The sequence below is a fragment of the Haliaeetus leucocephalus genome, unplaced genomic scaffold (genome assembly GCF_000737465.1).
Source record: "Haliaeetus leucocephalus isolate CR32 unplaced genomic scaffold, Haliaeetus_leucocephalus-4.0 Scaffold151, whole genome shotgun sequence".
In the NCBI taxonomy this organism is placed as follows: Eukaryota; Metazoa; Chordata; class Aves; order Accipitriformes; family Accipitridae; genus Haliaeetus; species Haliaeetus leucocephalus.
Genome location: NW_010972587.1, coordinates 12,591,076 through 12,612,780, shown reverse-complemented (window position 1 = coordinate 12,612,780; position 21,705 = coordinate 12,591,076). Strand labels below are relative to the sequence as shown.

The 21,705-nt window shown below is 41.3% G+C and overlaps 1 protein-coding gene across 1 annotated transcript in view; it reads left to right on the top strand.

Moving 5' to 3' along the window:
* Positions 1-19,894, top strand: part of UBE2N (ubiquitin-conjugating enzyme E2N) — a 20,266-nt gene extending 372 nt beyond the window's left edge. The window contains exons 2-4 of the mRNA XM_010561867.1: positions 16,974-17,220; positions 17,406-17,546; positions 18,166-19,894. Coding sequence (XP_010560169.1) covers positions 16,974-17,220; positions 17,406-17,546; positions 18,166-18,206 — 429 coding nt within the window. The 3' untranslated portion in view covers positions 18,207-19,894. The remainder of the gene's footprint in view (positions 1-16,973; positions 17,221-17,405; positions 17,547-18,165) is intronic.
* The last annotated feature ends 1,811 nt before the right edge of the window (positions 19,895-21,705 follow it).

Genomic DNA, 21,705 nt, shown 5'->3' with positions numbered 1-21,705 from the left:
CTCCCGGCGCAGCCCTCGCCGTGTTCGGGCCCGGGGGAGCGCGGCGGTGGTCGGGTTTTTTTCGTCCCCCGGTTGCGGGGAGGGACAGAAGGCAGCGAGGAGTTGAATCTGAGTTCGAGCGGGGCGAGCGGTACGCGGTACCTGCCCTCCGAGCTGTCGGCCCTGAGGGTGGCGGCGGTTCGGCGTCTTGCTTCGGCTTTCGTCTGCCGGGCTTCGTGAGGGCTCTCAACTTCGGGGTGCTTTCGCCTGACACCCCCCCCCCCCCTATGGGGAACTTCAGGCTTAAGGCTGGAATGATTTGGAGTCGCTCAGCAGAGATACAGGTGGCTGCGTTGCGCGCTATCCAAGGGTAGCTGGGTCCTGGGGCTGGCGTGGATGTTTGTGCTGGGCTGCTGTCTCCCACTGGATTTGCAAGTGATGTGAATTGAAGGCCTCAAACTGGTGATCGCTCCTTTTACAAAAGTTGCTAAGTGATTCCAGTAAGGTTCGTTAGCCCTCACAGGAAATAACAGCACCCTTGTTATTCGTGACATTCTATAACGCCGTAAAGCCCTCTTGGTTGAGCACGCGATGTTGCCAACCATTGTAAAACACCCGAGTGTAGGATATGTTAAATAGCGGATGCAAAAATAAAACTAGGTTTTCTCTGAAAAGTCAAGTTATCTAATAGGTGATGGAGGAGATGAGGTAACAAACAATAAGGCAGGAGTAGCATTTATCTTGTGTGAAACAGCCTAAACTGTGATTACCGTTCACAATTGTAAGCAGTAAAAATAACGAAGACAAATCCTACAGAATGAGTTTGATGCTCGTCCAGCTGCCTGAGTGCGTAGCATGCAAAGCTGAGTATATTTCAGGTGTGAGAGGGAGCACTGATTCATAATACAGTGGAACTGGTATTCATCACAGAGTTGAGGTAAGAGCTCAGTTATGAGGCTGGTGTCTGTGTTAAATTTTTTTAATAGCTCTTGACAGTTCCCCCAAATACAACCAAGGAGCACACCCACTTGTAAGCTGGGGCATAAATTTCCTTCTTGGCGCTTTTGTTTTTTTCATGTTTTTCTAGAAAAAACCTGGAGCAATTCCCACGACTCACTTCAAAGATGTGTGATGGCATGGGAATGTTTCTTCTCCTCCTGGAGAGGGGAGGTGGAGGGCAGCAGAAGAGAGACCTAGAAACTCCAGATTTCCTCCGGAAGATCCCCCTTAGAGTTTTGGGGCTTATTATCTGTTACAGGGTGGTGTGTACGGTGGGTTGTGTATTTCCGTGTATACTTTATAAGTTCCCTGCAGCCGGTCTAGAGCTTTTCAATCTTGGATCGGTTGTGTTAGATGACCAATTCTTTAGCTCCTGTGCTGTGCGTGCATTAGGTTGCCAGATGTGCATATGGTCCAGGACTTGAGTCTGACTAGTTACTACAATCTCAAAAACATGCAAAGTCGTATTTTGAAATACTGCAGCTGCAGAGGTGCAGACCTAGAAATATGCCTGCTTGAGTCTTCAGGAGTCTCGAGTGAGAATTGTTTTGACCTTTTCTATCCTGCCAATCTTGATGTTGGAGTTAAATTTCCTGTTGCTGGTTGCCTTAGAGGGAGGAGAGGGAGTGAACTCTGCTGCTAGTGAGAATTTGAAAGATCAGGAAAGGAAATGGAAGCGGGGGAGAGAGAGAGGAAAGAAAAGAGCTGTAGAAAGGTGAAATAACTCCAATAACAAGATGCTCTGATTTTTTTTACGCACAGTAATAAATTTGACGATAAATAACCGGCTTAGGTTACTATTAGGAAAAGAGCTCCCTTTGTTCCACATGCACCCTTTGTGTTGTCATCCGAGGGAGACTGTCGATGGCTGATGGGGGATAGGAGTGCATATTTGGACTGTAATGAAGTACAGAATCTAGCTAACTGCTCGAAATGCAGTTGGCGTTCCTTGTCTTGACCGACTGCTGGCAGATGGCCTGGCTCTCAGGTTGACTAGCGGCCCTGTACTCCTCAGCCTGCTTTTTCGCTATGTGCAGGCTGTCATCTAGCCCAGTAGGAGAGCAGTAGCTTTCCTTGTCTCAGCAGAGAGCTCTATATTGCCAATACTTTCCCCAAATTCAATTAAAAGGTGACAGTATAGATGTTGCAAAGCAGTTGTTATGGAAGATACAGAATTACTCCTGGTTTGCTGTCCTGAGATTACTTAGAAAGACAGACTTTAAAGAAAGGAGGTGGGGGATGATCTGTAAGCTCAAGAGATGACTTGCTTTAGAGCTATGACTTAGTGTTAGCACATCACAAATGATGAGTAGAAAATGGTGATATAGTTTTGAATCTTTAAAGGTATAATCAGAATTGGAAAACCTTCTATCTTGTGAATAGAGAAGAGGAATTTTTATTTTCTTCAATAGTCCAAAACCAAGGGTCCTCTGAGAATCACCTTGACAAGAAAAATCTATTAATGTAAGATAAAATAAAAATGCGGTATGGCACATTTACAAGATTTGTGTTTTTGATGCTGTAAACCTTTTTCCTACTGCACAGTATTAAAAAGAGCCTTTGCAATATACACAATAAATAAGCCCAGAGATTTTTACTTTCAAGTCCTTATTACACCAATTCTCTCCAGTGTTGCAAAGTCACGTAGCTCCAGTCGAGTAAGGAGTTGAATTGCATCTGATTTTTTTTTTTTTTTTTTTGGCTGACATTCAAACCACCTCATTGCCGTGTCAAGTGCTGTCGGTATATCTGAATGGGATGGGCAACATTGCCTCGTGTCATCTTTTCAGATGTTTTTTCTGCTGTTTTCACTGCTGCAGTGATCATCACATCATTCATAATTTGATGTCCAGGTCTATGTGTTAACTATGTAGCCAGTTATTAGTAGCGCTTCTGTTACTGCAGCTGCTCGTATGATGAAGTAAACCATCTGAAGCAGTATCTGAGGCTCCTTCAAATTTTTTTTGTTAATGAATTTATCAGTGTTAAATTACTGAGGCTTTGATTTCCTCCCCTGCGTGGTAGCATGGTGTTGTCTGAGATATTCCTTCCTTGCTGTTTACTGCGAGAAGCTATTTCCACGTTGCTGCCAGTGAACTCCTGCTTGCAGTATTTTTCAAGAATCTGGGTAACGTTTGGACTGCTGAGTTGTAAAATGCTGCCTCAAATTGTAAAATTTCTGGGAGGTTTTACGGAGATTCTAATGGTGTATGTGGTGATAGGCACCTACAGCGTTCTGTGTTAGAGGTCAGTATAATCGGCTTTATATGTGTTTTAAAATATAAATCAGGTATTTAGTCTGCAACTTCTGAAACTTTCTAGAAGTTCTTAAACAGCATTACTGGCAGCTAACTTGAAGTTTCTCACTTAGTCTTGGAAGCTATAGGCTTCTGCGGCATGGACATCATGTCTCCATGTGAAAATTTAAGTCACCATTACTTTTTGATTTCTCTGATGTTTCCAGCCATATTTTGATTTCCTGGATAAAAAATTTAAATAGAAAAGACTGGAGGTAAACTTAATACTTTTTCATGGTATTTTGCATTTGTTTGGATGGTGGTTAGGCATAGAAAACATTACTTCTGGACAGTGCTGTTCCTTGGCATTTGTCAGAGAAGCTGTATATTTGGTCTTTGTGATGTCTTTCTGCCCTTTGTATGCTGTTTGAATCTTGTGGATAACTTCAAATTTGACAGAAGGGTGAAAATTTTGGGAAATTTCAGAGGGGTTTTTTTGTGCTGTTCTTCTTAAAACCACCTTCCCTCAGACTCCCCAACAAATGTAGGAAGGTAGGAAGGTAATATATATGCTACTTTGCGTCCTTCATTGAGTCTTCTTGCCTGGTGACTAGTATAGCATAGCCTGGCTGTGGTAGTGGGAGGGCTGTACGGGCAGATATTGGAAACCTGGAGTTTGGCAGGACAGATCCTTTGTGGAGGTGTGGGAGGGAGGCTGAGGTGGCTCGGGCCCAGAGGATAAGAAAACTTTCAAGTTAAACCAAGGTACCAGTTTTAAAAGGAAAACATAGGAGTCTTAATAAAAGATCTTAAGGAGGACACTGATAACTTTCCACAGCCTTTTCCTTAAAGAAGCTTTCAATAGACACTAAAGAATAAAAACTGAGGAAAAACCCAGCAAATAATCCAACTAGAGGCAAAAATCTTGTTTGGACCACCTTCTTGTATAATACTTGAGCAACTTTAAGGTACAAATCTACAGTACACCAAGCTTTCTAAGTACTGATGCTAATTGATTTTTATTGCTTTGCATGCAGTTGTTTTGTACTGTACATGTCTGTACATGTTTGCATGGCTTTCAGTGTATCATTAAAATTTGTTTTGTGTAATAGTACAAAACAGAAACACACTTTCATAGTTACATGTGACTGGTAGGTTAATAGTGAGAAGTGGCAAATTTTGCCATAGATGTTGTGGTGGGTTGACCCTGGCTGGATGCCAGGTGCCTGCCAAAGCTGCTCTATCACTCCCCTCCTCAGCTGGACAGGGGAGAGAAAATATAATGAAAGGCTTGTGTGAATGACAGGGAGAGATCACTCACCGATTACCATCATGGGCAAGACAGCTTTGACTTGGGGAAATTAGTTTAATTTATGACCAATCAAATCAGAGTAGGATAATGAGAAATAAAGCCAAACCTTCAAACACCTTCCCCCCACCCCTCCCTCCTTCCCGGCTCAACTCCACTCCCGATCTCTCTACCTCCTCCCCCTCAGCGGCACAGGGGGACGGGAAATGGAGGTTACAATCACTTCATCACACATTGGCTCTGCCGTTCCTTCCTTCTCAGGGGGAGGACTCCTCACTCTTCCCCTGCTCCAGCGTGGGGTCCTTCCCACAGGAGACAGTCCTCCACGAACTGCTCCAGTGTGGGTCCCTTCCCTGGGCTGCAGTCCTTCAGGCCCAGACTGCTCCAGCGTGGGTCCCCCCGCGGGGTCACAAGTCCTGCCAGCAAACCTGCTCCAGCGTGGGCTCCTCTCTCCATGGGGCCACAGGTCCTGCCAGGAGCCTGCTCCAGCGCGGGCTTCCCACGGGGTCATGGCCTCCTTTAGGCATCCCCCTGCTCCGGCGTGGGGTCCTCCCCAGGCTGCAGGCGGAGATCTGCTCCACCGTGGACCTCCATGGGCTGCGTGAGGGGGACAGCCTGCCTCACCGTGGCCTTCCCCACGGGCTGCAAGGGAATCTCTGCTCCGATGCCTGGAGCATGTCCTCCCCCTCCTTCTGCACTGACCTTGGTGTCTGCAGGGTTGTTTCTCTTGCAAAGTCTCGCTCCTCTCTCTGGCTGCTGCTGCCATCCAGTTGTTTTTTGTTTGTTTTTTTTCCTTCCCCTTCTTAAATATGTTCTCCCAGAGGCACTACCACCGTTGCTGATGGGCTCGGCCTTGGCTGGCAGCGGGTTCGTCTTGGAGCTGGCTGGCATTGGCTCTGTCGGATGTGGGGGAAGCTTCTAGCAGCTGCTTACAGAAACCACCCCTGTAGCTCCCCTGCTACCAAAACCTTGCCATGCAAACCCAATACAGATGGCATTTGGACAGAAGTTCTGTATGAATTATTGTTTGCTTTAACCACACTTCGATAGTTGACTCTGTACTATATATTAATGCAAGACTCTAATGCAAATGTGTTCCATCAGTATAACTGCAGGAATGGTTTACACTCTTAGATTAGTGAATTTAGTTATGCCTCGCTTTACTATAGCTGGAGATGCACCATGAAAAGCTTGATCTGTGTTAGTGCATAGATAATCCTCCAGGAATTTGCATAGGATCTCAGCTTCACAGTTCCAAAATCCTGTAATCTGCTGTGGAAAATTTGAGAACAAGGTCATTCTCAGGGGAGAGTGATGCTGACCTTAAAAATACCCCTCTTCATGTTACTGTTGTTTGGCAACAAGGTCTTCCAAGAGTGGGTAGATTCTGGTGTTTTTTTTTTTTTTTTTTTTTTTTATTTCTGGGAAGGCGCTCTTACCTGGAGTGCATTTGTCTTCATCTCACTGTAAGTGACTTTGCAGTGGTTAAAATTGTGTGGTGATGGGAACTGGAGAACCAGAAGTGCATGAGGGAAGATGGTGAGCGATCCAGAGTTTGCAGTGCTTGCTTAGCAGAGCTGTAGTTTCAAGTTGCTGGACAATTGTCTGTAGATTGAGTACTAGTTAATGGTTTCTAAATCTACTGTACCATTGTTCTGTTCATTCTTTTTTCACAGCTGATGCTTTTGACATGTTGATGCTTGGAACATTTTCTTGCTGGTTTTTTGGGGGGGTAGGTACAGTCAGGGCTGGTGGTGAGGTCTGGGAACCCGCAGGGTGGTGGAAGCATTAGTGTACAGAGATGTTAGGCCAGTACCCAGTCCAGGAAGCAGAGGCATGTGGGATGCTGACACTTGGGGATTATATGGCAAGGAAGAGAAGAATTCGTGCAGAGGCCAGCTACTGGAAACCACAAGTGCAGCCTTCTATTTATGATATTTGACCTTTGCTTTACAGTTTATCGGGCTTTATTGCTAATTCTTTTTTTTCCTAAAAGGCAGATGTTACATTCAGGACTTTCTCTGATGTAGTTGTTTTACAGTGATACAGTTTTAATCTAAACATTCTGAAATCTCTCTGACAATATGAGGTAACCAGTTTATTTTCAGTAATGCTGGTTATAGCCAGTTCTTTACATAATTGTAGCTAATGAATTGATAGACCCTGGAAGAATTTGTGCCAAAACGTGATGTACTGTTATAAAATTTTTGAATTGAGTCTTTGTGGTTTTCTGAGGCAGCTTTATCCCTATGTGTAGAAGACAGTTTTGACTGATATGTTTCACTTTCTCCTGCTGCCTCCCCCTCAAAAATCAAAGCAAAAACATGCATGTGGTTTACTTTCTTCTGTGCAACTTACCAGTTCTTGGTGAAGGAGATCAGTGTGATCTTCCCCCTTATCCCACTCTGACAGAACAGGAAAGAATTATCATTTGGCAAGTAATTATAACTTGTCTGTGTGCCAATATGCTGCTTTAAGTTTTGCCCTATACAGCTGAAACCTTTAGTTTCTATCTCATATCCCCAGATTAATCCAAACTATTAGATGTAGTTGGAAGGTAATGGTGCTGGTAGCTGGCAAGGGTTTCCTGCAATCAGAATAAAAATAAGAAACAAGTGTATGCTGTATGTAGTCTGAACTGAAATACTAAAGTTGGTGGTGTACTTCTGTGTTTTTGGCAGAGAGCCAGTACAAGGTGGAAAAGTTACCACCTAGTTAAGTTACATTAACCAGAAGTTCTCAAGGTGATTAGCCTGTGGTTCATGTTGAACAGCCTTACTGTACAAACAGATTTAGCCTGGGCTGGAACAAAATGCAGTGAACTTGGACGGATGTGGCTCAGAGCTCTGCAGTAAAGGTTATTTCTTAAGCCAGATCAGTTCTGTGATCTCAGTTGTTGTTTGACTTTGCAAACACTTGGGCTGATGAAAGGGGTGCATGGAATGGTGACTGTACAAATTAGCACTGCTGCTGAGAAGTTAGGGCTTCCCATTTGGGCAAACCCTTGCATTTTGTGAGGAAAGGAAAAGGTGGAGGTAGTTACAGATGTGAGTGAAGTTAATCAAGGACTGAGAACCAGGCTGAAATGGTGGGGAGAAAAGCAATTTGACTCACTTGTAAAGTCAACAGCTGAAGCCAATGAAGAATGAGATAAAGCACTTGCAATAATTTTTAGTCATTGAAAGTGGAACTTAGGTGTAACTTTTTTTAAAAAAAAACCTCTTTGCTTTTTGCTACCGGTAGTGACTTTTCATCTGCTTTAGAAATCTTCCTGGAGGACTTGGCGGCAAATGTCTGATCTCCCCTAGGAAGCAAATATTGAAGAGACTGAGCAATCACTCAAACTGAAAGATATCTCTTTTTCCTCATCACATCTTCTCCCACATAAATTGGTATATGTGGTACCCTCCAAGTGATAAGTGTTATCATTTCAACTATAGCAGAAAATGGAGCTAGTGGCTTTCATTTTAAGTCTGTCATCTCTTTTTGAAAAACTCTAATTTGCAGTATCATCTGTGAAGTCTGAAACTGTCTACCACATCCTCTCTAAAAGTGCTTCTGGATACAACAGTATAAACACATTTCAGATTAACAGTTACCTTTGGATTTATGCTATAGCAGGTTGACCTTGGCCAGCTGCCAGCTGCCCACCCAGTCACTCTGTCAACCAGGCAGGGGGAGAAGATAAGATGGAAAAAGCTCATGGGTTGAGACAAAGACGGGGAGATTGCTTACCAATTACTATCATGGGCAAAATAGACTCGACTTGGGGAAGATTAATTAATGTATTGCCAAGTAAAATAGAGTTGGATGGTGAGAAACAAAGGCAAAATGAGAACAGCACCTTTGCCCCCCTTTTCCCATGCTCAGCTTCAGTCCTTCACTCCTGACTCCTCTACCTCCCCTGTCCCTGATGGTTGCAGGGGAATGGGAGTTTGTGGTCAGTCCGTAACAGCTCCTCTCTGCTGTTGCCTCCTCCTCATGCTTTTCCTGTGCTCCAGCATGGTCCTCTCCATGGGCTGCAGTGTGGATGTCTGCTCCACTCTGGTCCTCCATGGGCTGCAGGGAATCTCTGCTCTGGTGCCTGAAGCATCTTACCTCCTCACCCTCCTTCTCTGACCTTGGTGTTCATGCCAGGTTTGCTTACTCTTCCCCCCCCCACTATTCTGTGTGATGCTTTCTATCCTTTCTTAAATACATTTTCCCAGATGTGCCACCAGCTTGGCTGATGGGCTCAGCTGTGTCCTGCGGCAGGTCATTTGGAGCTGGCTGTCTCTGGCATGGTGCAGCCCCTGGCCCCTTCCCACAGAGGCCACCCCTGGAGCTCCCCTGCTACCTACACCCTGTACGTATGCCTAGATGGTTATGCAGTTAAATTAGACCATACCAAACACAAGTTTTATGTCCTAAAGAAGTAAGGCAAGCTGATGTGTGTTTCTTTCAATCTGGATGCCTCTTTTGTTTTACCATTAACTTTTCTTCTAGGCCATCTTGGGACTATTCATGCAGCATTGCATCCTATTGTTCCTTTTATAAATGGCCAAGGCTACCAAGGAAGTTTTGTTTTGTAGGCAGCTGTTAGGAGACCCTTGCTTGTAGCACCTATGGAAGAAACTTATCAAGAGATTGTTCAGATTTCATTCATTTGTACTGGTGGAAGATGCTTTCACTGACAGCCAATGCCAACTGTTCGTCAGCTTCTGTTGGAAGTTACTGTCCTCTACTAGATGGCAGTGGAGTTTGTATGCTGTCAGTTAGTGTTTTTTGGGGTTAAAGATCTAGTTAAGAGAGCCCAGCTCACTTTTCCTGAGTTGAATTGGGAATGCTGACAGGGTTTACTTTCTCAGTAGATTTGCAGGATGGTGATTTCTGGCAAGGGGGCAGCAATAAGCACTGGGAGTTGAGCTGTGAGCTGTAATTCCTGTTGCAGATTAAGTCTTATTAAGTAAGACGAAGATATTAATCCATCATCTGTCTTCCCTGATCTGTTCAGAATAAAGCCACCTAGGGTTAGTTGAACCTACAAGTAAAGGTGGATGTTACCTACATTTTTTCACTGTCTGAAGTAGATTAGAGAGGGCTTGTACCTTGCCTTGGCTTGACAAAGTTGTAGAGGTGTAACCGCCATCTTAGTAGGTGATGCTGAAGGTAAATTACTTGACTGCTGCATAGAGAATTGAGCTAGTAAATGTGCTGCTGCAAATACAAGGAAGGAATCATTCCCCTGAGACTTTGCATAAAGATGTGGTATGGCGCCATTTTAAATATTTAAGAGCTCTAAGACCTGCAATATTTTCTCTTTGCATAAGAGGCCTTATTGTTTTCTGGTTTGAAGTTCCAGAATAATTTTATCACAGCTATGTTGACCTCTGAAGGTCTTAATGATGTTATCTCTCTCTTTTCAAGGTACTAGCATAAAGCTGCTAGCCATAAAGATGCTTCTCTGTAGTCTCAACACTATAAAAGGTTGCTAGATAACTGTTTATAACAAGTAAGAAGATATACAGAGTCTTTGGTGTTTTAGAGTTTTATAGATGGATGAAGACTTTAATTTAGCAGTTTACCATCTGTTACTGAAATTGGCTCCGTTGGTAGTTAAGCTTCTTCCTTTGGAATGAGGAGGTAGTCTCTGTATTTCCTTTTTAGGTTGGTTAGAGAATAGTAATCTGTTACGCTAGTATCTCACTGTGATTAATGCTGCAGTCTCAACTCTTTAAACCAGCCCTTTCACCAAAAGGAGCAGTCTGTTCTTCCACCCTTCTGACAGCACGTGTTTGCACCCTTCTTTTTGTTGGCACAGCTGTTTGTGTAGACATGTGGTGAACTGCGTCAGGGACTCTTCTCTCTTGCGTGATTTTTTTTTTTTTTTTCCTTTTTTCTTCCAGATTGGCTACATGCTATGTTTCACCATGAGGTTGAGAGACAGCTATACAGGCAAAAGTGAAGGTACATAATAGGCTGAAATGGAAAGGCAGCACAGCTTTTTTTTCTTCCTTTCTGCAGTGGCCGTTCATTTATCAGCTTAAAATGTTCAGGCTTTTTAAGGTGTTGGGATTTCTCTAAGCTCCCTTTTTCTAATGGATTTTATGAATTTCACCAGGTGACTTCACAGCTGATATTAAAGGACTGTGTAGAGCAGAAGACCATGTTAGATTTTGTCAGAAAGTGTATTCCTTCAATTATAATATCTCACTACTACTGAAGACTACTGTGTTTAACTTGTGGATTAATATGTAGAATTTTTTACTTACTGAAGGTAACTGTAGAGCAGTAATATTGATTATGAAATAAGAAAACTGGGGTATCAGGAAACTGAGCATGCAGACAGCTGAATTGCTAAGCAAACCAAATTTGGCTGAAGACATGGAGCTTGGATTTCTTCTTTGAGCTAGTTTGTGCTGACTTTGCAAGCAAGCTTCTTAAATTCTGGTGGCCTTCATACAGTAGCCTTAAAGTTCTTGTATTTTGTAGGTGCTAGATATTGATTTGTTCTTTTTTAGCCACATCTCTTGGCAGGCAGTGTGAAATTTGTGGCAATTAACTATTGCCATAGTACAGGGAATGGAATTGCAATTGTTTTTCCAAGCAAAGAATATAGTACTCCTTTCTAAAAAGCAATGAAGAAGCTTTAAAAATTGTCTAATCCCATGCAGTAATTTGTTCCTTCTCTACTGGAGTGGTCTCGTGTCAGACAGGTGAAGCTTTAGAGATTTCAGTTCAGCTGCAGTGGCTCTGCGATGTAAGAAATAATGTTTGGGGTTTTTTTTACAAATGCTTGCACACATGAGTTTTCTGATTGTAGTTATTTGCCAGTATGCCACTGTTTGATCCTGCCTTAGTCTGTTGATAGCAAGGAAGACTTCTGAAGTACATTTTTGTTTTCCAAAAATGTAGCACACAGAAATCTTTTTTTGGTTGCTTTGACTGAGGCCTTGGCAGCTTGAGGCTTTTATAAACACTTCTGCAAGACTGGAAGTGATTAAATGGATTCCTTCTTTGTACGCTTGTTCATTTCTCCATGTGCTCTAACAATTGGTTTTTGTGCATGTCTGTATGGAAGCATCTTCTGGGTTGTTCAGTTCCCTTCCTTAAAGAAGGGCTCTGTCTTGTTCTGGCTGTATGAACCAGGAGAATCCCGGTGGTTATGTCTGCTTTTCAGTAACTTTTTTTCCCCCTGCTTCCACTGAAAGCAGGATAACCAAACAAAAGCTCAAAGAATGAAACATACCCCCTGCAAATCAATCTTGCGTGTTTGCATGGCTTCTCTCAGTCTTGGCAACTCAAAAAAACCTTCACCCCACCTCGTGCTCTGTTGGTCTCTTCTAAAGATCACAGCACTCTCTTCCTGAGGCTTCTTGTCCTCACAGGTTACTGTAAAAACAGGTTGAGGGTTTCTGCCCCCTCGGCTACAATTAGTTTTCAATTTAATGTCTTCATAGAAGAATAGCTATGCAGAATGTCAGCTACACCATCTGTCCCATCCATATCATCTGTCACTGTACTTCAGGCCACCTGTGTTAATAAGAACAGCTCTGCTTTTGCTTGTCAAAACACCTTCAACAGTTCTGTGTTTTTTAACCACTTAATTAAAGATAAGAAAGATAAAATTGTGGGGGGCATAACTGGTTGTGAATGACAGTTTTGTGTTTTTTGTTTTCTTTTAAAGTACTGACTGGCATGTATCTTCATTTTGGGTTTATTTTCTTTAGTCAATGGAAATTATGACATTAATTTGGAATTGGAAAAAGTGGAGTAAAAGCAGGAGCGAGAAGACATCTCAATCTAAAAACATTGCAGAGTATGACAAATAGAAATAACTGCCTACGGCAGCATGGGATGCTTCATTAAGAGCTTTAGAGCTCAAAATATGTCCTGAAATACCGTCTGTAAAACTTACTTCAGTATGCTAGAGGAGAGCTAATAAGAAATACTATGAAGTGCTGTTCTGGAACACTTACTTGATGGAAAGTTGTATTCCCATGAAGACAAAATTAACTGCTCTATTGTAAAAACATTTATTGTGAGTGACGGAACTGCAAAACCTGGTTTTCTGTTAATTTGTCCTTTTTTCCCTTTAGCATGTTAATATTTGGGTGTCCCAGCTCTTCTTATCCTTATTGGCAGGGGTTTTTGCCAGGCGAGAATAGTGCATACTTGGTTGGAATAAACTGGCCAAACAGCATTTAATACCAGAGTTCCTCATGTCTTTTTCTTCAGTAGCACTGAGCTTGGTTTCTGTCTTAGCCACTGCCAGCTTACAAAATGTACAGAAAAGGTGAAATTGGACAAAGGATTCAAAGGCAGTTTTGGGGAGAAATGGGGAAGTAGCAGATTGCACAAAACTCACTTTCTCAGCTAAAAAACTATTAGAAAGATTTTGCCTACAAAGGTACTGGAAAGTGAAGTATTGCATATGCTTGATCTTCCTGATTAGTTCAAAAAGGTGTGAAGTTAAAAGCGTAATTAGAATCGATTTATATACTTACTTTAACATTTTTAAGATGCTGTTTTTCATTGGGCAACCATTCCCCAGGGGAAGTAATACAAAACTACAAAATAAGATCAACATGTAGTTAAATATTTCCGTGTTTGTAGATTGAGTCCACGTCTCATGACTCTCCTGTGGGTGACTTACAGGTTTGGGGATGGGGTGGTTTTTTTTGGGGGGGGGCGGTAATGTACACTAAAAAAAACCCAAACTCCCAAAAATCTTTAACCAGTTCAGTTTCCTGATCTGGTGCCCAGTGTTGCCCTGTATACTGACAACTGTTTCTTTCAAATATGACTTATTTCTCCAAGTCTTACAGCAAATGAAAATGATTTTTGTATCAGCATGTCTTTAACTGGCTATCTTACTGTAAAATGTGGAAGTCAAGTCCCTGATATCATCTTAGAACTGGACCTACTTGTATGTATGTTTAAGCATTTTATATGCTTAGACCTTAAAACTTAACTTTTTAATTAATTTCTCTGTTTCTGTTCCTTTTCCATAGTTTCCTTCAAAATATATTGAAGATATAAATTCCTTCATAATCGAAGGGCAAAAGCCTTATTTTCTGTTAGAATTTAGCAGGTGGTGTTGATGTATTTACATACAAACATTTCACATTCTTTTAATAAATGGCATCTTTCTTGTGTTTTTCATAGTCTAACAAGCTTGTCTGTATTATACTGTTTTAAAAAGATGCCTTTTCTGAACTGAAGATGCTTCTCAGCTTTTGCATAAAACAGTATTAGCCTGGTGCTTGCTATCAGCATGATGGCTGCATCAGAGCCTGGTGGGTATGAAAGATGAGTGTCAACCAATTCCCTCACAGATTTCTTGCAAGTATTCCTCCTCATCTGTGTTTGAAAAGAGCTTCAATTATGCCAACAGTGGTGGAGCTCCATGCGCAGTGCAGGAAGCGAGGCGTGCTTGCTTAAAGCATTTTTCATCTAATATTAATGTTCCGCAGGGGGCGCGAATGGGTTCTGAGTAGCCTCAGCGCTGGTGTAGCTGTATGCAGCATAAATGCTTTTCTTCGCGCGCCCCTTTTCTGTGGTGTTTCATAGCAAGATAACTGCATCCGCGTAATGTAGAGGCATCAAGGGCTATCTGAACATGACGACGTGCGAGCAGTGGTATAGTCCTTCAGTATAATGCGGTACCTCAATTAAAAGAATCGTTTTTCCTCATACAGGGGCTCTCTCATTGTTTATTGACAAATGGTTTTTAGTGGCAGAATGTGCAGCTCGCAGTCAGGCATTGCTCCCTCAGTTACGCTGGCAGGTAGAAGTGCTGATGCTGCTGCCAGAGGACTGCTGATTCTGGGTTATTTTAAGCCAGGGTTGGCTGCCCAGTATGGTTACAGTCAGCATACTGGCATAACTAGGGAGGCAGTCTGGGGACCAGAGTGACTGAGTGGGGGCTAGGGGCTGCTGAGATCAGCCGAGCTCTTAAAATGTGTTATCCTTAATATTTAAAAAAAAAAGTCTTACATTTGAGCATGCCCATAAGAACCAAATCCATGATTTGCCTACTAGCGTGTATCTGGCAAAGTCCAAGTGGTAGCAGCTGTGGAGAAGTTTAAAAATTGGGTCTTTTCATTAAGTTCTTTTTTTTAATTTCAAGTTTGCTCACTGTATTAGTTTGTATTTGGCATAAGACACTGTTTCCTCTGCCAAAACTGCCAAACTCTAGTAAGTATATGGTCCTTCATAGGCAGAAATCCAAACTGTCCCATTTACCTGCGGCAGCACTCGTACTGAAAATTTGCTGGAAGAGATTGAGAATGTTTTATGCTTTTACAGGGATAATCTATAGTTTCTTACTCACTGACTTTCATACCACTGAACTAAAGCTTTAAGCATTTGTTGTAACTGCTTTTCTGCAGAATTACTGTACAAGTAAATAACCAGCAGAATACAGATTCTGAGTACATTACAAATTTATGTGTATCATTTAAAATATGCTTGCAGAAGTGAGTGTAGACAGCTTTAAGAAGCTTGGATGGCCTGCCAGTAAAGGGTGTAAGTGGCATGGGCAGCTAATGCCCATGTAGGTAAACAGGCAATACATAGTCACAACAAGGAATTAGACCAAATAAATTTATTTTTATGTTTGTGTATGTACATAGTAATAACTTCAATATTATGATTTGTAGGACCTTGGCAATTTTGAGATGAATAACTGGATTTTGGCATGAATTACTGTGACTTCACTTCTTTGTATTATATATTTGATTATTTTTTGCTAAAGTGAGGTGGTATTTTATTGCATCAAGACAGCCATATCACTTAAATGCTGTGTAAATTTATTGCTACAAAATGCCAGTATTGTAACAGTCCAGTTATGTTTGAAGAATGTATTTAAGCCAAGTAGAGGTAATCTGTCTATTTTGTGCTTGTATTAGTGCTATTGTAGACACACAGAATAAATATGCTATAAAACTGGAATAATAAATTTGTATTACACCTACAAGTTACTAGAGTTTTCATCAGTAGAAACAAGGTAATTTTTCTTTGTGAAAGCCAACACAGAAGCGTGGTGAAAAAATTAACTGTACATAGTAAAAATGTGCTGGAGGAAAAGCAGGAAATGGGGCTACAATTACCTGAGGAAATGAGGCTTCTTTCTGCAGGACTTCTTGTCCCTTGCTTAATGTCCTTTTGCCGTTTTGGCCTTGGGTTCTTATTTAAAAGAAGGAGCAGAACGGTGCCTACAAGAAGGCTGGCAGCAGAGGAGAGGGAAAAAGATGTACGGGACTTGGTCGGTCGGTCTGCTCAGTGCCTTAGCGGGATGGATGGTCAGCTCTTAGCTATGATCACAGCGTGGTGCCTGAGGGGGGACTGGTGCTGTAGGCAGAAGAACTGAGCAACAAAGAATACAGATCTCTGTAGGAAATCAGGCTTCCCTAATTTTACTGCTTATAGAACAACTTGCCTGTCTCCTACTGTCTGTTAGGGCGACTAAACGTGGTTATACGCACATGGAATGGGAAATGCTTTTGGTATTCTCATTGTGGTATTCCTTGAAGTGCTCTTAAGTATATTGAAAAAAATAAAAGCTTGGCAGTAGTTTAATCAAAAGTTAAGAAATTTGAGGACAGCTTAATTGTTATCTATTACTGTTGTGGCTTAATCCCAGCTGGTAACTCAGCACCACGCAGCTGCTCGCTCACTCCCCTCCCCCAGTGGGAGGGGGGAGAGAATTGGGGGGGAAAAAAAAAGTAAAACTCATGGGTTGAGATAAGAACAGTTTAATAGAACAGAAAGGAAGAAACTAATAATGACAGCAACAACAATAATAAAATTACAATAATAATAAAAGGATTGGAATATACAAAACAAGTGATGCACAATGCAATTGCTCACCACTTGCTGACTGATGCCCAGTTAGTTCCTGAGCAGCGATCTCCCCAGGCCAACTCCCCCCAGTTTATATACTGGGCATGACATCACATGGTATGGAATATCCCTTTGGCCAGTTTGGGTCAGCTGTCCTGGCTGTGTCCCCTCCCAACTCCTTGTGCCCCTCCAGCCTTCTTGCTGGCTGGGCATGAGAAGCTGAAAAATCCTTGTCTCGGTATAAACACTACTGAGCAACAACTGAAAACATCAGTGTGTTATCAGCATTCTTGTCATCCTAAATCCAAAACATAACACTATACTAGCTACTGGAAAGAAAATTAACTCTATCCCAGCTGAAAACAGGACGATTACCTTGCGCTATAGAAGCACACATTATTACAGCAGTTGAGGGATCCGAAAAGAGATGTGTACCAGTTTACCACATCCTCATCTTCTTTCTGCAGATGTTCTTTGACTTTAAGGTATTTGTCTAACATTGTTTCTGTCGACATAGGCATATAGCTCATAATGAATACTTGTTTTTAAAATAGTTTGTACAGGTAATGTTTATTTTAAATGGACTGTATTTGTTACATTGTTGCCTCTTCTTCTTCTTCTAGGAAACCCAGCGCTTGCTGGCAGAGCCAGTCCCTGGGATAAAAGCAGAGCCAGATGAAAGCAACGCACGTTATTTTCACGTGGTCATTGCAGGTCCACAGGATTCCCCCTTTGAGGGTGGGACATTTAAACTTGAACTATTCCTTCCAGAAGAATATCCAATGGCAGCTCCTAAAGTACGTTTCATGACCAAAATTTATCATCCTAATGTAGACAAGCTGGGAAGAATATGTTTAGATATTTTGAAAGGTAAGTGCTACCTTGTTTTCTTTCTTTTGATCTTATTAAGTACAGAAACTTGTAAATTGACCCTAAAAAGAGATTTCATTTGTCTAAAAATACCTCGCTTATTCTTTAATCTGGGAGAGGGAAACTTGCTGTTTCTGCAGATAATGGTGAATATGGTATTTCATCTGATATAAATGTCTCTTCAGATAAATGGTCCCCAGCTTTGCAGATTCGTACAGTCCTGCTATCAATCCAGGCTTTGTTAAGCGCTCCCAATCCAGATGATCCACTAGCAAATGATGTAGCTGAGCAATGGAAGACCAATGAAGCCCAAGCCATAGAAACAGGTGATGTATCTTATGTTTTTTTTCCTAGTTTTAGGAAGCAGCTGGTTACTAATTGGTTGGGGGATGTAAATCCTGACCTCTTGTTTTATGTCTGCAACTTGCAGAAACAATTATTGCATACAGTCATAGTCCAAGTACCCTGAATGTGCCTGCAGTTGGTCTATTTTCAAGTCTGTGAGGCTTGCTAGAAGAAAAACTCTCTCAATCTCTTTTATCTTGAGTTTTCATGGTCCTAAATTGCAAGCGTGTCTAATTTGGAGTTGTAGTAAAATAAAAGTACACACCACTGCTTCTCCTCTAAAGCTTAAGGAACAGATTATCTGGTTTTGGAAAGTACATCTCTTCCATACCTGCTTCTGTTGCAGGCTGTAATGGATTGAAAGAATTACTACATTATGCCTCTTTTGCTTTTGGATCGACTGCAGTCAGGCCACTTCTGTTATACAGAAAAGTTGACAGCTGCTGGAGTTCAAAATTGCGCTTAAAATCTGAGAACTGATATATTTTGTGTACTTGCAGCAGTGGTATAAAAGTGATCTTTAAAAATAAGTATTTAAAATGACTTTAATAAGGCCTGAAAAATACATCTTTTCTTAAATGTGTTTCTTTTTCTTTACAGCCAGAGCATGGACTAGGCTATATGCCATGAATAATATTTAAATGCGCTTTGAACATCAAGTGTGCATCACTTCTCCTGTTCTGCCAAGACCTCTTCCTTTTTTGTTTGCATTTAATGGACACAGTCTTAGAAACATTACAGAATAAAAGCCCAGACATCTTCAGTCCTTTGGTGATTAAATGCACATTAGCAAATCTGTGTCTTGTCCTAATTCACTATTGTACCGCATGAGCAGAGGCTAGAAGTATCATCTGGATTGTTGTGAAATTTTTTGAAAGCAGCAGCACATCTCTGCTTTTAATCATTTTTCCCATCATGGTTTAAGTATAAGCACTGTGAATGAAGGTAGGCAGGGTTAGCTGCGGGGCTTTTTGTTTTCATTTTGTGGGCTCCTCCTCCCTTTTTATGGTGATGCTAATTGCATTGGTAAAAGCAGCTAACCAGTTATACTTTAGAATATACCCTCTAGCCCAGTCTAACTTAGACGCTGTAGATGGACAAGCTTCATTGTTTGAACAAAAAATGGGAACATTAAACATCCATCACCTTCACTAATAATATTGTGATTCTGCTGTCAAGTGTAGAAAAATCCCTCCAAGAAAAAGCTTGTGACCATTTTGTATGGCTTGTCTGGAAAATCTCCTGTAAATCTTATGTTTTAGTAAAATATTTTTTGTTATTCTACTTTGCCTTTGTACAGTTTATTTTGCTGTGTTTTCATTTCTCTAATGTGACAATCGTATTTAAAAAAGTTGAAACCAGAATTGACAATTTGTCTTCACCAGTCTGACAGATTAAACAGTAAAGAGGTGGAATTCACAAGATTCTTTTGCTTCTGTTTGCTGACTTCTTTTTATTAGCTTCTGTTATGTGGGTGACCTTACCTGGCCAATTTAATACGAAATTGCATTTGGAGTGACTTTTAGAAACAAGCCTCTGATGTAACCGTTGTAACCATAATTTTAGCAACGCATTGATATGCATTTTTGTGGAAATAACCATAATGAAGTAGGAGGTTGAGAGCAAATGGCAGCACTAATTATGAGTAATCTGCATAACTTCTTTGCTGATTGTCATCAGATGTTAGGCTACACAGTTTTCTAACTTCTGTGATTCCTGCCCTCTATTAACATGAAATACCAGTGTGTAGAACCACTGTTACAGCCAGCTTGTGTATTGACTGATGTTTGCTTAACCACTTACAGCTAGCGCCTCGTAACACTGGTTTTCTCTACAAGCCTTATTAAGCTACTTGCTTGAGCAACTGGTCTGCTTAAATAGCAACAAAGCTTCTTTATTGGAGGGAAGGAAAGTGCTTAAACACTTCCTTCTCATCCTTGTTTTTTGTGTAGGCATCTTGTCTGGGAGTCCAGCATCTTTTCTGGGAACCCATCTTATTGCTTCCCTTGATTTCTTGTATCCCTATTCTCTTTCTTTCCTAAGCCCTCTCCCTCAAAAAAAAAAGGGGGGGGGGAGGGGGGGCAAAAAACCCCAAAAGCTTAAAAGCTCTTGGGGAGGCCAACCTGAAGCATATAAATGACAGCTTGTAGTGGTTGCAGTAGGGAGTGTTTTGTCATGCAATTCAGGGGTATGGTTATGTAGTCTATTGGTATTCTCCCTCTTTCACTTCTTCTGACTCGTGTCATCTGAAATTTCTATAGAATGTGGTGTTATTTATTGTGCTCTTATGTAAGATGAAGAATATCTATTAAAACTACGTTTTCCAACAGACAGTGCTTTCAGTGGTTAGTAACCGGTATTGTCCCTCAGTACTCTTTGTACCATGGTTGAAGCTTCGTTCAGAATTCAACTTTTTCACCAGACTGAGCTATTAAAAAAACTGTTTTAAAAGTAGTTTTTCTGTGTTGAATGTAAGCCAAAGTTGCATTCAGGGCTTGTAACAAATTGTTTGTTCGTCAGAGTGGGTAAGCACCGTTAACCCTGCCTTCTTGTTACAAACGAGCATGTGTTTGGGTTTAGCTGGCATACATCCCGTATGCGCCATTAACGTGGGCAACTTCTGCGGCAGGCAGCTGAGAGTACGTGAGCTGTGTGGTAGACCCTGGATTCGCTTCACCTACCTCTTAAAGCTTTACCTTACACTACACAGACAGCTTTCCTCAGCTCTGTCTCTAGCCCGAGGACGAGCGGTACCCCCAGAGGACAGTCCGACCCACCTAAGCATCCCCTTTGAACGTGGCTTTCCCTTCCTTCGGGAGAGAAACGGGACCCCAACTGGCACTTACACAATTTAACTTCCAACTCAGTGGGATGAGTCAGACCCAAGGTCATTTAGCAGATGGCTAGGTATTTGTACGTTCGGGGCTTAAAACTTGGCTAGAGTTGGCAGCTAATCGGAGGATGTAATTAAAACTGAGTAAGTTCTTGATGGAATAGTTAATATATTAATAGAAAAAAATCCTCTGCCTCCACTTGCTAGTGACTGAATAAAGTGGATTACAGAACCATTTGAGTACACAGTAGCCAGTATGTGTCTGGGTTCTTTTTTTGAACTATTTCAACAAATTTGAGATTTTATTAAAGAAGTCCATGCTGTCTGAGTTTGAATGTGTGAGTCCATAGTGATGGTATATCTGAAATGAATGGTGTAAAAGGATAGGTAAAATACTGTATCTGAAAACTCTAGAGTCTTTTCAAATGGTAGTTGTAATGAAGGAATTTTTAAGTGGGCTTCCTAAAAACTAAAGTTTGTTTGTTGTGGGGTTTATTCATGCATATTTTAATCCTTTTAAAGTTGATGATATATATTAAATAATACATATTTAACTTTTTTAAACTTGATTTAAAGCCCTGTATAAAGCCAGGTTGGGAATTTCGTTCTATCTTATGAAACTTTTAGGCTAAATTCTTTGAAGCTGGTTAGATAGGACTTTTTCCTTGGTTAAGCAGGTGTATATTCACAGCCACTATCTGAAAGTCAAAGTTACTTCTTTTTTTATTATGTCTACCATTACAGATGGTTAGCAAATGCAGCTATCTTTAAGGGAGCATTAGTTTTATCTTCAGTTTTAGTGGATGTTCATCAGATAAATTTACAGTAACTTTAAAATGGGTTTCCTCTAGCATTACTGGTGCTACGTGTCAAACATCCCAAAATCCTGAGCAAGAGTGGTGACGTTGCATTTCGTGTGTTAGTGTCTGGGTAGTAACTGTGTCACTGTTGAGCCTGGGTTATCACGTGGGCTCTAAAACCACACGTGCAAAATACTTTTGCAGTAGTTTCTTTTAGATCAAGAGGAGGATTTGGAAGGCTTTCATTTTTGCATAACCGTTCAGTGGTGGTCTCTTAACGTGTAGCTGTGTTCTGTCATGTGAAGTGTATTATCACTGGGAACTGATGGAACAGGTTTTTTGTATCTTAGCTGACTTTAGTCTAAACCAAGTGAAACGTTGCTTCTATAGCTTTCAAGAAAGTGCATTTCCAACACGTTGAGATTATTGTGAAACATCTTAATGGACTAGTAACATCAAAAATTGTGACATCTCGATTTATGTACATTCCTTTGTGGGCTATTTTAG